The sequence below is a fragment of the Epinephelus fuscoguttatus genome, linkage group LG1 (genome assembly GCF_011397635.1).
Source record: "Epinephelus fuscoguttatus linkage group LG1, E.fuscoguttatus.final_Chr_v1".
Lineage (NCBI taxonomy): Eukaryota > Metazoa > Chordata > Actinopteri > Perciformes > Serranidae > Epinephelus > Epinephelus fuscoguttatus.
The window spans coordinates 40,384,340-40,397,794 of NC_064752.1; the positions used below are offsets into that span (position 1 = coordinate 40,384,340).

The 13,455-nt window shown below is 41.4% G+C and overlaps 1 protein-coding gene across 1 annotated transcript; it reads right to left on the reverse strand.

The window, feature by feature from the left end:
• Window positions 1-461: 461 nt before the first annotated feature.
• fbxo2 (F-box protein 2) lies at window positions 462-8,733 on the reverse strand. The gene is made up of 6 exons (XM_049580859.1): window positions 8,590-8,733; window positions 7,393-7,458; window positions 3,065-3,191; window positions 2,739-2,831; window positions 2,516-2,654; window positions 462-1,049 (listed from the first exon to the last, which is right to left on the reverse strand). The coding sequence occupies exons 2-6, from the start codon at window positions 7,427-7,429 to the stop codon at window positions 915-917; spliced, it is 531 nt and encodes a 176-aa protein (XP_049436816.1). The 5' UTR covers window positions 7,430-7,458; window positions 8,590-8,733; the 3' UTR covers window positions 462-914.
• Window positions 8,734-13,455: the final 4,722 nt, after the last annotated feature.

The window sequence follows — 13,455 nt, forward strand, 5'->3', positions numbered from 1 at the left end:
TATTCATGTAAATGCTACCTGATGTGCTCCACCCACCCGAACACTGTTGCAGACCAAGTATGGCAATGTAAATAGTCACGAAAATAAAGAAAACGCATTGAATGAGAAGGTGTGTCCAAACTTTTGGCCTGTACTGTATATTTTTTATTGTACCATGTGCTGCTAAGTAGTATTTTGTACATATTTTTTTCTTTTTTTTTTGGGTGTACTCAAAGTATTTATTACTCTGAAATTCTACCTAAGTGCAGTACTTGACTAAATGCACTTCGTAAAGTTCCAGCACTGCTCACAAGAAAAAAACATTTCCAACAACCTACAGTCTGTTTCTTGTAAACAAGGACAAAACACAGGCACACACCTTTGAATTCTACATTGACGGTAACAACTGAAGGATAAAGGATGACCACATTCAGCTAATTAGATCTTGAAAGGAAAGTTCAACTCCACAAAACAGGCAATGATGTAGTTCACCATGTAGTTCATCATTTTAATTCCAATTTCAATGTTAAACCACTTGACTGCTTACAACAACTCCATCCACCAAACACAGGGTAAGTCACTGTCCAGAGACAGTAACACATCATATCACTGACTGTATTGCAAGCAGTAATTTTAGTATTTAAAGTTAGTAAAGCTGCTTTGGTACCATGATGGTGGGGTTTTTTTTTGCAGATTTGTAAGTACAGCCTTCGTAACAGCAGTGTGTTTTCACAGTATGAACAGCACTATGCATAATATACAGAGGGGTAAGCTAGGTGCATAAGGCAAAGCTGGTCCTCTTAAAACCTGGAAACCTACACTCCAAGCTGGAGTCCTTACATTACTCTAGTTCTCTGTCCTCATCTTCCTCCTTTACCTCTCAGTGTGTCCCTAACTACTTGGCTCCCTTCTCATTTCTTTCTTTTTCCTCTTGTTCAGACCTCAACAGTAACAGAGCTCCCAGTGACCCGGACTCCAAACCAACCATCCCAGAACTTGGTGTCTTGTCCTCCATGTTCAAAGGAGATGAAACGCATTCCAGGTCCGTAGTCAGAAAATGTATGGGTGATCTGGAGTTTAAGCAGAGAGAAAAAAAACACTGTGACTGTCGATTCAGTAAGTGTCCCAAAACAACAAGTTTATGTTAAAGTGAAGGTGCCCTGTCATGGCCATGGTAATTAGGACAAGAGCAAAGGAGCAGGTAAGGTGACGTTTTTATAGCATGACAAAGTCTAAAATAGGTATAAGGTTGACGCAACATTGCCGTTAACACATATAGCGCTGTTTGGTTCTTCTTTCCAACAGTAGTCAACACTGCAAAAACAATGAAGGCAACAAATGTTCCCTAACCTCAATACAGTCATCATTTTAATTCCAAACCACAGTGTTTCTCTAACATTAAGCTGCATTACGACCAATTTTAGTCTTCTCTCTAAATTCAGTAGAGCCAGTCTGGCAACATGCCAATGCAGGGTCGTCTTCCAAAATAATTGAACCTGGTTCAATTATTGCCGCCATTGCAAAGCGACATCACCTGAAATTGACTGATTCTAAGTCCCGCCCCTTAGTTACTGTTGCTAGGACAGAAAAACTAAGAGACACATGGCGGTGCCAGTTTCGTTTAGCCGAATGCCGCAGTTTTTCTTAGATAGTTTCTGGGCATCAAGCAATATAGTTTAAAGAGGCAGACAGTGACAAATGATGCACTTCAAAGGAAGGATATATTTACAATGTAATCTTTTCTAAACAAGGCAAACAGTGTGAATTGAGGCTTCTGGTCTCAACGATAAAGGGTGAAGTAAAGACCAAAGATGAGAAGACTATCAGTCAACATCACTCCTGCACTGCTGGGTATGTATCCTGTACCCTGTAAAGTACTCTATGTATTAACTGTATTACTGACTACAGACCATGGTGCTGCACATCTCTCTTAAAGAAAATTACCTTAGTTACTTTTGGGGGATAGAGAGAGATAATATAAACAAAGGAGCATTAGCTTTGAACTTTTCTGGCTGATGATAATTTGTGTCTTAAAAGTATGTCAGCAACCAATCTATCTGTCCTTTCCCACATCTCTGACATTACCACAGAAATAAGGAGGAAGCAAACCTGGCCAATGTTGATGGTCTGACATTGGGCTTTGATGTAGCTATGTGCTAGCCAGCCAGTTAGCTAGCGTTTGGCTAACATTATTTTAGTTAGGATGTGACCATACAGTATCTACAGTTGTGCAGTATTTTAAGATCTAGTAAGCCTCTTAACACATGAATCTGTAGACTTCCTAGATTGCATTTTGTTGTCTCATCAGTACTTTAAAAAACACATCAACACCAACGCAACCCCCTTCAGTCTTTATACCTGAGAGCATAGGTGTGACCACAAGTGGAGTCACAGAATTAAGACGGACATTACCACTGATGGTGTTTTCCTATCATGACTTTAGTCTGTTTGATATAGAATCACTGTGCTCTTCATGCATGTCCCTGTATTCCAGGGTGAGCCACTGAATGTACAGAGCGTTCCCCTCTCTGCGCACCTGCTTCCACGAACAGTCGTCACACTCTGGGACGAGAGTCACTGGCTCAGGTTTGAACTCCTGTATGACCTCTTGATTCTCATCCAGCAGACACACGTTCATTTGGTAGGTGCAGCCACAATCCGACCTCCCGCAGTACCTGCAGGATGAGCCACCCGTTAATCAGTGACACCAACTATTGACACAAGGTGAATACATGCATGTTAGCCCACCACTGACTTACCAGTCCTCCACTGTGACCGGTGGCTGAGCGTCCAACTGTTCACTGGAGAAATCCTCCGCTATCAAGTCGATCACCTGCCTCTTCAGACACAGCCTAGGACGCACATTTTTTTAGAGAGCAGGAGGATTTTTCATGGGATGGATGACAAATAATTGAAACCATATTCATATAGCAAATCATATATATATATATATATATATATATATGGTTACAGAAATCATGTATTTCCATGTATTTGATGGGTACTCTCTCTGGAAACTGGAGCTGTGTTGAGCGGCGTGTTGATTTCTTAGTACCTAAACATGAGGACTGCAACAAACACTCACTCAAAGGAGGTTGCAAAGTATTTTGTCACTCCATCGTTGCAGAACTCGTAGCCACAGTCTCCTGGCATGTCCTCCACCTTCCACTGACTCCCTCCATTCTCTGTCAGCTCCCAGAATTCCAGCTGCTCTGGGAGGGAAATTCGCAGTTTTAGGCTACTATAGCAGTATTTTGTATTTTCTAGCATGTCCAAGATCAAGTTCAAATCCAAAAGCAAACACTTAAAAAATCAAGTCTCTGTGAGCGTCAGATCTCAGTGACTGTTCAAAGCCATACCAACCACATCCCCATTGTATAGAAACACAAACTCTTGCTAGTGGCAAGTCATTGTCATTCCAAGAGAAATGGTTTCACAGTTTCCAATTACAGTCCATCATTGAAAGGAGTCTTGTGTTTTTACTGCAGAAAACAATTTTCAAGCCAGTCCTCTTTTGGACAGAAGGCAGATGCTGCTCTCATTAGTTCCAGCTTCAGAAACTGGAAAAAAGCCATTTAGTAATTCACAGCGCACCAAAACTCGCAAGTCCGCTGTCACTATGTGACTGTGAGTGCACATCAGCTGAATCCAGTCAGTGTCCAGTGCTCCAGCACATGGGGTAAACAGCAGGAGGTAGCAAGACACTGCTTACAGAAAATTGTTTGTTCTGTGCGACATGTGGCAAAACAGGGACAAGCCTTGAGAGGCCACACTGATGAAAGTGGTAATCTGTATCAACTTCTGACACGCAGAAGAGGATGGTCCCATTTTACTGAAGTGGTTAACAGAGCACACAATAATGTACACAAGCCCCAAAACACAGAATGAAATTCTGAACATCATAGCCAATAAAATAATTCGAGGCATTGCAAATGAAATTTGGTCTTGTCCCATTGTTCAATTTTCAGTCCTTGTGAATGGTACTCAGGATGATTCTGGTGCTGAACAGGAAAGTGTCTGTCTGCGTTATGTGGACCATGACCTTGTCCCACATGAGGAGTTTGGTGGGCTTTACAGGGTGTCTGAAACAACAGGGCAAGCCATTGCAATGATGGTAGCTGATGTTTTGTTGAGGCTCAATCTGCCCATGTCTGGCTTTCGTGGGCAGACTTATGATGGTGCATCAAACATTGCAGGAAAATACACAGGTGCACAGGCAATACTGAGGAAGCAGCAGCCACAAGCCCTCTGTGCGCACTGTGGTGCACACTGTGTTAATCTTATTACACAGGTTGGCTGCTCAGCCTCCCCACTGATTTGGGACTGCCTTTCTTGGGTCAAACAGTTAGGCATCCAGTTCAGCCAGTCAGGAAAATTTCAGAGCATGCTTGAAAACATTGCTGTGTCTGAAAATACACCTCTCACCACCCTGAAACCACTATGCCCTACAAGGTGGACTGTGCGGCATTCTGCAATAATAGCTGTGCTAGGGCAGTATGAGCGGGTACGCTGCAGCCTAGAAGAAATGGCAAAAACCACATCAAGGACAGCTTCAACTGCTTGTGGCTCATATGAGCATTTCAGCAAAGGTAAGACAGTGCTGGGCCTCACACTTGCCTCAGTTGTTGGAGAGCTTGAATGCCTTAACATTTCTCTGTAGAAGAAAACTCAGACTGTCTCTGGTATGCAGGCTGCAGCATTGGTTGACTATAGATTGCACTGACTCTATTGAAATGACACATGGAAGATGCGTTGCTGGCAAAGCAGTGGATGAGTACAGGGCAGAGTTCTTTAAAGTACTGGACACTGTGCAGGTTCAGTTTGGTGACCATTTTAAGAGCCTAAAGATGGTGCACTCCTTACTAGGGAGTTAGACGATTCTCTAAATCAGTACCCTGAGCTCAACAGCAATTCTCTTTCTGTGCAGTTACCTCTCTAGCAAAAAATACCCCTGTAGCAGCATTGAAGAGGCAGCAGAGATTTTCAGAGGACTGCCAGTTGAGGTGCATGGGCTGTTTGAGGTTCTCATCAGACTTCTGTTGGTGGTGTCAATAGTTGCGTTTCCATTACAGTTTTGCACAAAGCAAATGCAATATTTCTAAAGTTTAGTTACTTGCAGGTGTTTCCATTAAAAGGTGTTTTGCGTATGAGCCGTAATTCTCGTAAAATCTTGTCCCGCGAGACTCCACTTTGTTTGCGGAAGACATTCCAAATCTCTTGCGAGCTGGAACAATCATCTCGGTTGCCACTGCCGCTGTTGCAGTAGTCTACAACTGAAGACGAAGAGAGTGAGTGGTGTTCCAAAGGCAAAGTCCTTATGTGTGGCAGCAACCACGGATAAAGGATTTCTGGGAGAGGATCATGAACGAGGAATTAGAGGACTTGAATGTCCGGTGACGTACAGTACAGGCCAAAAGTTTGGACACACCTTCTCATTCAATGTGTTTTCTTTATTTTCATGACTATTTACATTGTAGATTCTCACTGAAGGCATCAAAACTATGAATGAACACATGTGGAGTTATGTACTTAACAAAAAAAGGTGAAATAACTGAAAACATGTTTTATATTCTAGTTTCTTCAAAATAGCCACCCTTTGCTCTGATTACTGCTTTGCACACTCTTGGCATTCTCTCCATCAGCTGTCAGCTGTGTATTAACCTGACTTCTGCACAACACAACTGATGGTCCCAACCCCATTGATAAAGCAAGAAATTCCACTAATTAACTCTGATAAGGCACACCTGTGAAGTGGAAACCATTTCAGGTGACTACCTCTTGAAGCTCATGGAGAGAATGCCAAGAGTGTGCAAAGCAGTAATCAGAGCAAAGGGTGGCTATTTTGAAGAAACTAGAATATAAAACATGTTTTCAGTTATTTCACCTTTTTTTGTTAAGTAAATAACTCCACATGTGTTCATTCATAGTTGTGATGCCTTCAGTGAGAATCTACAATGTAAATAGTCATGAAAATAAAGAAAACGCATTGAATGAGAAGGTGTGTCCAAACCTTTGGCCTGTACTGTACTTCTATATCGACACGTCTGAAAAACCACCTCATGAGAGCGTAAAAACTTTTTCTCGATATTTGAGAGTTTTTTCGAAAGGTTTTATTGCGATATTTAGGTTTTGCACATTTCTAGGGTTAATGGAAACGCAGTGTCTTCATGTGAGGATGAGAGGAGTTTTAGTGCACTGCGCAGATTAAAGACTTGGCTAAAGGCTAGCATGGCCCAAGACATACTGAACAATATTACGGTCTGCAATGTACAGTACATAAAGACCCTAACCAAGTGGTTTTTGTGCCTAAACCTAACCAGACCTTAACCACAGGGCATCATGATGATTTCGGAACAACGGGACTTTGGAACAATGGGTTTAATATGGTCGGAACAATGGGCTGTCGGACCAATGGGCTGTCGGACCAATGGGCAGTTCCCGGCCTCATTGGGCACCATGATGAGGTAAAGAAGGCAGACACCTCACTAGAAAATTTACATGGATATGGAAAACATCAAGGGCTGTCTCCCATAGGGCTAGGTATTGGGTAATTTTGAGGTATTGACTTTAATAATACCAGTACCAAGTAGTATCGAAACGTCTCCAGTCAGATGATACCTGCATTCCATCTGTGAATTGTCCTGTGAATTTTATCCTTTTATTGGTTTCAAAACACCTTGCTAAGGGACTGCAGTTGAAAATTAGCCAGCTGGCTAACACTGGCACATTTGCAGACATGTTGATTAATGTGCATTGTTCATCTAAATAAAATACATGAAATGAAATCATCCTTTTTGCATCCAGGGTCTAATCGCAGACCCGAATCCTCGCCAAACAAGCAAGCTCATTCTTCTTCCAGGTAACGGTCAGCATAACGTTTGCCAATTAGCACAAGCTAACACAGCAGCAAAGGCTAGCATCAATCACTGAGCCCTTAAACAGTCCTAAGACATTCCCACTGTCATTAAGCCCATTGATAACTGTAAGGTAATGTTAGTAATGTGGTGCTAACATTTAGCCCTGTCACTGTGTGTGCAGCCGGGCTGTCACAACTGTCCCTGGAGTGAAGCTCACACTTCCACAGCAGCAGTAGAAGCCATACATCCCATCTGTGGTGTGGTGAAGTTGAGTGCGGTGTATTTGACAGAGTTAACAGTTCAGCATACCAAGATGCCACCAAAACATTCAGAAGTATGGCTAAACTACACACAACTTTATTTGCATCATGGGTATCAAATGAAGTACTCTGTTGGTATGGTATCACTTTAAGGGTACTGGTATTATAATTTTTTAAATGATACCCAGGCCTAGTCTTCCATGTAGCTGATGAGACAATCTCACCTGGGGTGGTAAGCCCCAGAGTTGATCTAGTTACATGGTTGCAGATCCTCTATGAAGAAAATGACCTCTTACCTTCCCCATTGGGATTCTTAAGCAGGTTTTTGGCCATGATTACAGCTTACGCAGAGAAGGCAGGGCCTGCGCAGGAGAAACAGGAAACAGCAACATAGATCAATAATTGCCTCTGCTGCAGTTTCTATCACGCTGCTGGATCCCATCCACCTGCTCGAATCAGCTATTGGTTTGTTCCAAACTGTATCTGCATCCTCTTCATGCTGCTATATCCTCATATTTATATCTCAAACACACACGCACACACACACACACACACACACATACAAGGATCGTCTTACAATAAAAGCCACTGACTGCTTAGACTGACTGAAAAGATCTGAAGTTGAATTTAAAATAAACAGCGGTGGACACAAGCTCATGGACAGGGTTAACCTGATTGAAAGGGTTAAAATTAAAAGCGGCCCATATGAAAGTGGACCTGGAGTCCCAAACAGGGCCGGGTCATCTCCACAGATTCTAAACCCAAACACTAATACCCTGTCTGCTGACTCACAGCACAACAGATGAAGCAAAAGCCACCCTCTTTACATGCTGAATAGAAGGTATCATAGAGGATCAACCAGTCATCAAACAGACATCAGTCAGCAGGAAAACGACCTGGGAGAGCATGTTGGCGTGGAAACCAGTGGCTAAAGGGTCTGTTTTGGGCCAGTTTCATGGGTGTCTCTCTCTCTCTCTCTCTCTCTCTCTCTCTCTCTCTCTCTCTCTCTCTCTCTCTCTATATATATATATATATATATTTATTTATTTATTTTTCTAACCACTATTACCTCATGTTTAGTGGTTCAGTCAGAAACACCTAACTATTCATTTTTCGGGGTTTTCATCAATTTTGTGTTCTTGTGCCTGATGCTTGTGGACTTTAGAGTCTGTGACATTGAAATAAGTCATTACACAAACTATAACTATTTTACAAAGAAGTAGTTTTGGTTCTTTGTTTAATAAATGTCCATGGAAGTCTTCATCTGAGGTGCAGAGAACAGACAAGGCTTTGGTCTACCAGATTTGCATGCATTAAACACTACTTAGTTGCACATTCGTCCTACATTTCACGGCTCACCGAGGCACCAAACACAAACAGCTGAGTCATCTGCTCCTGCAGACTTAAAGTCACAGGCATAAAAGATACAGTACATGTGCTAATGCTATGCTCTTCTGTAACTGTCTATATACGAAATCAAATATGTTACTCACAGCCAGGGGAAAGCAAATGCAGTCTTCTGTTTCGTTTGTCTCTTTCTCTGACTTACACTTGAGCTCCTCTGCAGGACAGCGCCCTCGTGACTGTGTGGCTTTTATAGACATGGAGCACATACACGCACATGCAGTGAGAGAGATGGGGAGGGAGGGACAGGAGGAGGAGAGACACAAAACACCCAGTCTGCAGGTTGGGGCAAGCATCCATCCAGCAGAACTCAGCACAAATGTCAGTGCAAACACATCAGCACCATCAGTGGCAGAATTTAGTGCTCTTCTTTAAAGATGCAGAGTGTCTGTTGCACAAGTTAACAAAAGGAACGCCAATACAGAAGAAACATGTAAAATGCACAGAGAAAATCAAGAAGGTCTCAGGAGGCAGGTTAAGGCCTGTACCTATAAAATAAATGCATAAAACAATATCAGACAGGTACATTAGTCCAACCTTCCCAGGTCATGCAGGAGGACCATAGCTCTGGCAGGTTACCAGGCTTTTGGACAGAGACACCTTAGCTGGCAGAGGCCTCTCCAAAATCCCCAAACACCTTCCATGTATGCTGAGGTTAGCCTTTCACTTACAAGTCGACGGTTATTACATAATATAATGTCCATGAAAAAGCTGTTAACACAGAGACTGTAATGGGGAAGATTGGGTCATGTGCTCTGGTGTCATATCTGAGGTTTTTGCAAAACATGAACAAAAACTAATCCTTACAGCCAGTTTGTTTCCCCACAACTATTTGTATAAGACAGTCTGTCCTTTGACTTTATTCCTGTTTCCATCATAAAGGATCCACATACGCGTGAACCCAACAGGGGAGCTTTGTGTACATTAACAGTAATTTCATTAATTATTTTATAATCTCCCCACACAGACATGGGATCAGTCATAATCTAATGCTTTTTGACCTTAAGTGCTTTTCTGAACATCAGACATATAGGTGAAGTTGTTCCACGCAGAATCCAAGTTTATCCCATCAGATCTTATACAGTTAAGTGGCCGTCCTCTGGATGAGTCCCATCAGAGCTCTAATAAAAATTTTATGCAACTGTTTGCATCAATCTTTTTGAGTTATGAGTTACTTCTAATGAAATAATGTTCAACCACGTAAGTAAGTTAGATTAAGTTAGATTTTCTTCCACAATCAAAGGTCTCGTTATTCAACACTTACTCAACAATTGGTAGCATAAGAATATATTTTTAAGTTGATTATGTATGCTCTGATGAAGGTCAAGTAGACCAAAAGCTTAACAAATGAAGTGAAACACTGCATAGATGTGCGGAAATCTTTTTTTTTACCAGTTGATTGCTCTTAAAAATTGTTACATCTAGCTTTTTCACATCATTTAAAAGGAATTTTTAGATGTTGTGTTTTCATAATTATGAGCATAAGCGATGAACTTTGTGAACAGGTCAAAAACTTAATGACCTGTTGGATAAACAGAGAAAAGTCTTCGTCTGTGTGCAAAACCAACTTAGCCAAAAGCTGGAGAAGACCAAAAAACACATGGCTAAGCAGAAAACCCTGAAAGAAATGTAAATTAACACGAAAAAAGAAACCAGAAGAGAGCTAGAGAGGGTGAGGAAATGGGCAGATCCAGAAACTCAGCACTTACAACATGGCTGTTCAGGTGAGGGACACCATCAGACAGAAAAAGAAGAAGGACCTTCACAATGATTTTGAGATGCTGCAAGTGGCACATTAGATCAGCCAGGACAAGTTTACAGCTGAACTCCAGGTAGAGGCAGAGGAACAAACTTCTCGAAAAGAACTTGAAAGGACCGAGGTTTCACAACATCACCTCACTGTAAAATATGAAACCGAACTCCTCATTCCCAGACAGCAGAATGAATGTCTTAAGCATGAGCTTGACGATGAAATCAAGTGTCACACAGAAAGGGTGTCAACAGACCAGCACCTGTTTCAAAATCTAAAGGTTGAGCAGGATGCCCTTCAGGAAAAAAATGGCAGCGGAAATTAAAATCCTTCAGCAAAATGCTTTGGCCAATGAATCACCTCTACGGAGAGGAAAAGCTTAAGACTTGGTTCAACATTTAGCATGAGCTGAACGAGGAGCTGAAAATTCAGCTCAATCTTCGGTTTGAGGTTAACGATAAAATCAAATCTCACGCAGAAAGGTTGTCAGCAGATCTGCATCTTACAGAAAATTTGAGGGCTGAGCAGGATGCCCTCTGTGAAAACATGGCAGAATAATATCCTGAAGCAACACACCTTGACGAATCAGGAATCTTTTGAGAAAGGGAGGGAGGAGCTGATAACTCAGTTTAACATTCAGATCTGACCCAACCATCAGCTGTCAACGGAGCTCAAGGCTGAGAGAATAGACAATCCTCATCCCCCTAGGAGAAGCCTCAGGATGAGCCATACCAACAGGAGTCTCTTCCTTTTGAACACTTGTAAATGGTTGAAGTCTCTATGGAGGTGCTCCCAGCTGAGGATGACTCATGCAAATATGAGTCTCTCCCTAATGGACCACTGAAACCCCTTGAGACGGCTGAAGTCTCTGAAGAGAACCCCTCAAAGACATCTAAGAAATCTTCGGTCTGGAAAACAACCCCCCACTTTCTTGGGTTGAGAAAACCTGAGAAGTGGATATTCTCAAATTATTCACATGCCAAAAAATTGTACAACTGAATAGATTATATTTTCATATCAGGTGTCAGGACTTGTCAGAGATAAGGTCATTTTTTCTCTGTGTTTTTGTTGCACTTCCTGTTTTATTTTGTAGTAACTCTTCTCTCGTTTCAGGTGTCTTGACTTCCTGCCCTTGTGTTCTTCTGTGTACTGAGTCAATCAGCATGTCTTGTCAGTGTTTTGATCCTCGGTTTTTGATCTTGTTAGTGTTTTTTCGGACCCACTTTAGCCTTTTCCCTTTTGCGCCTGATTTTGCCTATCTAGATTTTTGACCTTGATTCTGCCTGACCACAATTTTGCCCATTGTTTAATAAACTGGACTTTGATATTTTTCTGAGTTGTGCAATTGAGCCCTTATACATTCTTAAATATATAAAAAATATCATACTGAGATATTTATAAGTACAAATGTTAGAAATATAACTCCTGGTGATAGACCATCGATAGATATTATATGGGACACATTTGAGGCCTATAGGCCTATAAGAGGAATAACGATAACATTTTCAGTAAAAAAAAATGGCAACACTTTCTGTGAGGCCCACATCTATAAAGCGTTATGAGGGCATTTATAGTTAATTATAATGCATTTATAATGCTGTATGACTGCACTCATAAACACACATAATGCTTCCTGATGCACTGTATCAACAGTGATAAAATATTATAGATGTGACTTTTTTTTATAATTGTCTTATTGATGTTCTTGACTAGTCATAAACTGTACTACCTGTACTCACCTATACATACCTAAACAATCAACTGTAGTAAGGACTCATAGAGTAGTCCATGCAGTATCATGAAAGTATCATTGTATGTGTAAAGTAAAGTGATGTACATTATGCTTCATCATTCGTTTCATTGTTGAGTAAAGTGTGGTGAATTTTCATGTATTTAAAAGAATCTATCCTGTTTCTTAAGTGATTAATGTCTATTGTAGACTTGAATACTTTGAAAAGTCTGACTCAAGTCTGACACCCTCTCACATCTAAGACAATGTGTCATGAGTCAGAGAGTTTTTAGTCACTGAATAAGATTTTACAAAGACTGGGCATCTTATAGAGTCACTATTTGATTGTTAGTTTCAAAAAGAAAAAAAGGTTGACAGAAATTATTGCAGCCTCAAAATTCCCAGCGAGTATGCTATATAGCTAGCTAGCTAACTAACCACTTTTCCCATTTCAAACAAGGTTGCTTGTAAGCTAACAGTAGCTAGCTGAATGTTTACAATAGCCCGTCACGAGCTAACCTTGCATTTCAGCTGAATATTTCTTGCTTCAGTAAATGGTTCCAGAATGTCATTTTTGAGGCTAGCAGGCTTCAGCTGAAACATACAGTTAGTTCATAGACTAGTAGAAAACATTCCAGTAGCTAACATAAACTTGCAAGTAGCCACTACACTGGATAGCTAGCTAGCTATAGCATACTTGATGGGGATTTCATGGGCTACAACAATTTTTGTTCCACTTCTTTCATTCTCCACTCTATCAAATATCTTGTCATCACAATGTGAGGACATGTCAAACTCCTGTTCACTCCACTTTCTCTGAGAAACATCCCCCTGCAGAGCCAGAGAGCCACTTAGACATGCGCATGCGCGAGTACCATACTTGAAGTTGTATGCTGTATGAATGGAGATTGGCAAATACATTTTTGATCGTTGTTGTAAAAATAACATTAGCCTTGCATTCACAATTGCTTGTTTAAAGCAGAAATAGATTTTTTTTTTCTATTACCTAGCGCACTAGCTCGCTAATGCTGTCTGCTTATCAGCTCCTTAATCATGGATCAAAAGAGCATATAGCAACTTTAACCACAGTTTGTTTTAGGAGGACCACTCCTAGGAAAGGTCTTATTTGTTTGGATTATGGATTAGAGATACTTCTGGCTGCCAGTGTAAGCTAGCTGAAAAGTTGTCTATTTCCACTTTAAAATGTTGATTAAAGGGGTATCGGTGGCTTTATGGATAGAGCAGGCACCCCGTACACAAAGGCCTTGTCATGCAGGTTCGATAACAACCTGTGGCCCTTTGCTGCATGTCGTCCCCTCTCTCTCTCCCCCTTCATGCTTTACTGTCCTATTCATTAAAGGCAAAAATGCCCCAAAAATAGTCCAGGGCGCAGGGGCACAAGACTCCCATGAAAAAATATGACAAGCGGCCTGGCTGTAAGCCCCTGAAGAGCCTCCAGCAAACCCTGCTGACCCA

Bases quoted from the DNA above. Each gene is read 5' to 3' on its own strand.
- fbxo2 (XM_049580859.1), bottom strand. From the start codon at position 7,429: ATGGCCAAAAACCTGCTTAAGAATCCCAATGGGGAAG. The intron at 2,655-2,738 runs GTAAGTCAGTGG...CTCATCCTGCAG, and splicing joins CCGGTCACAGTGGAGGACTG to GTACTGCGGGAGGTCGGATT. The intron at 1,050-2,515 runs GTGCGCAGAGAG...CTTAAACTCCAG, and splicing joins ACGACTGTTCGTGGAAGCAG to ATCACCCATACATTTTCTGA.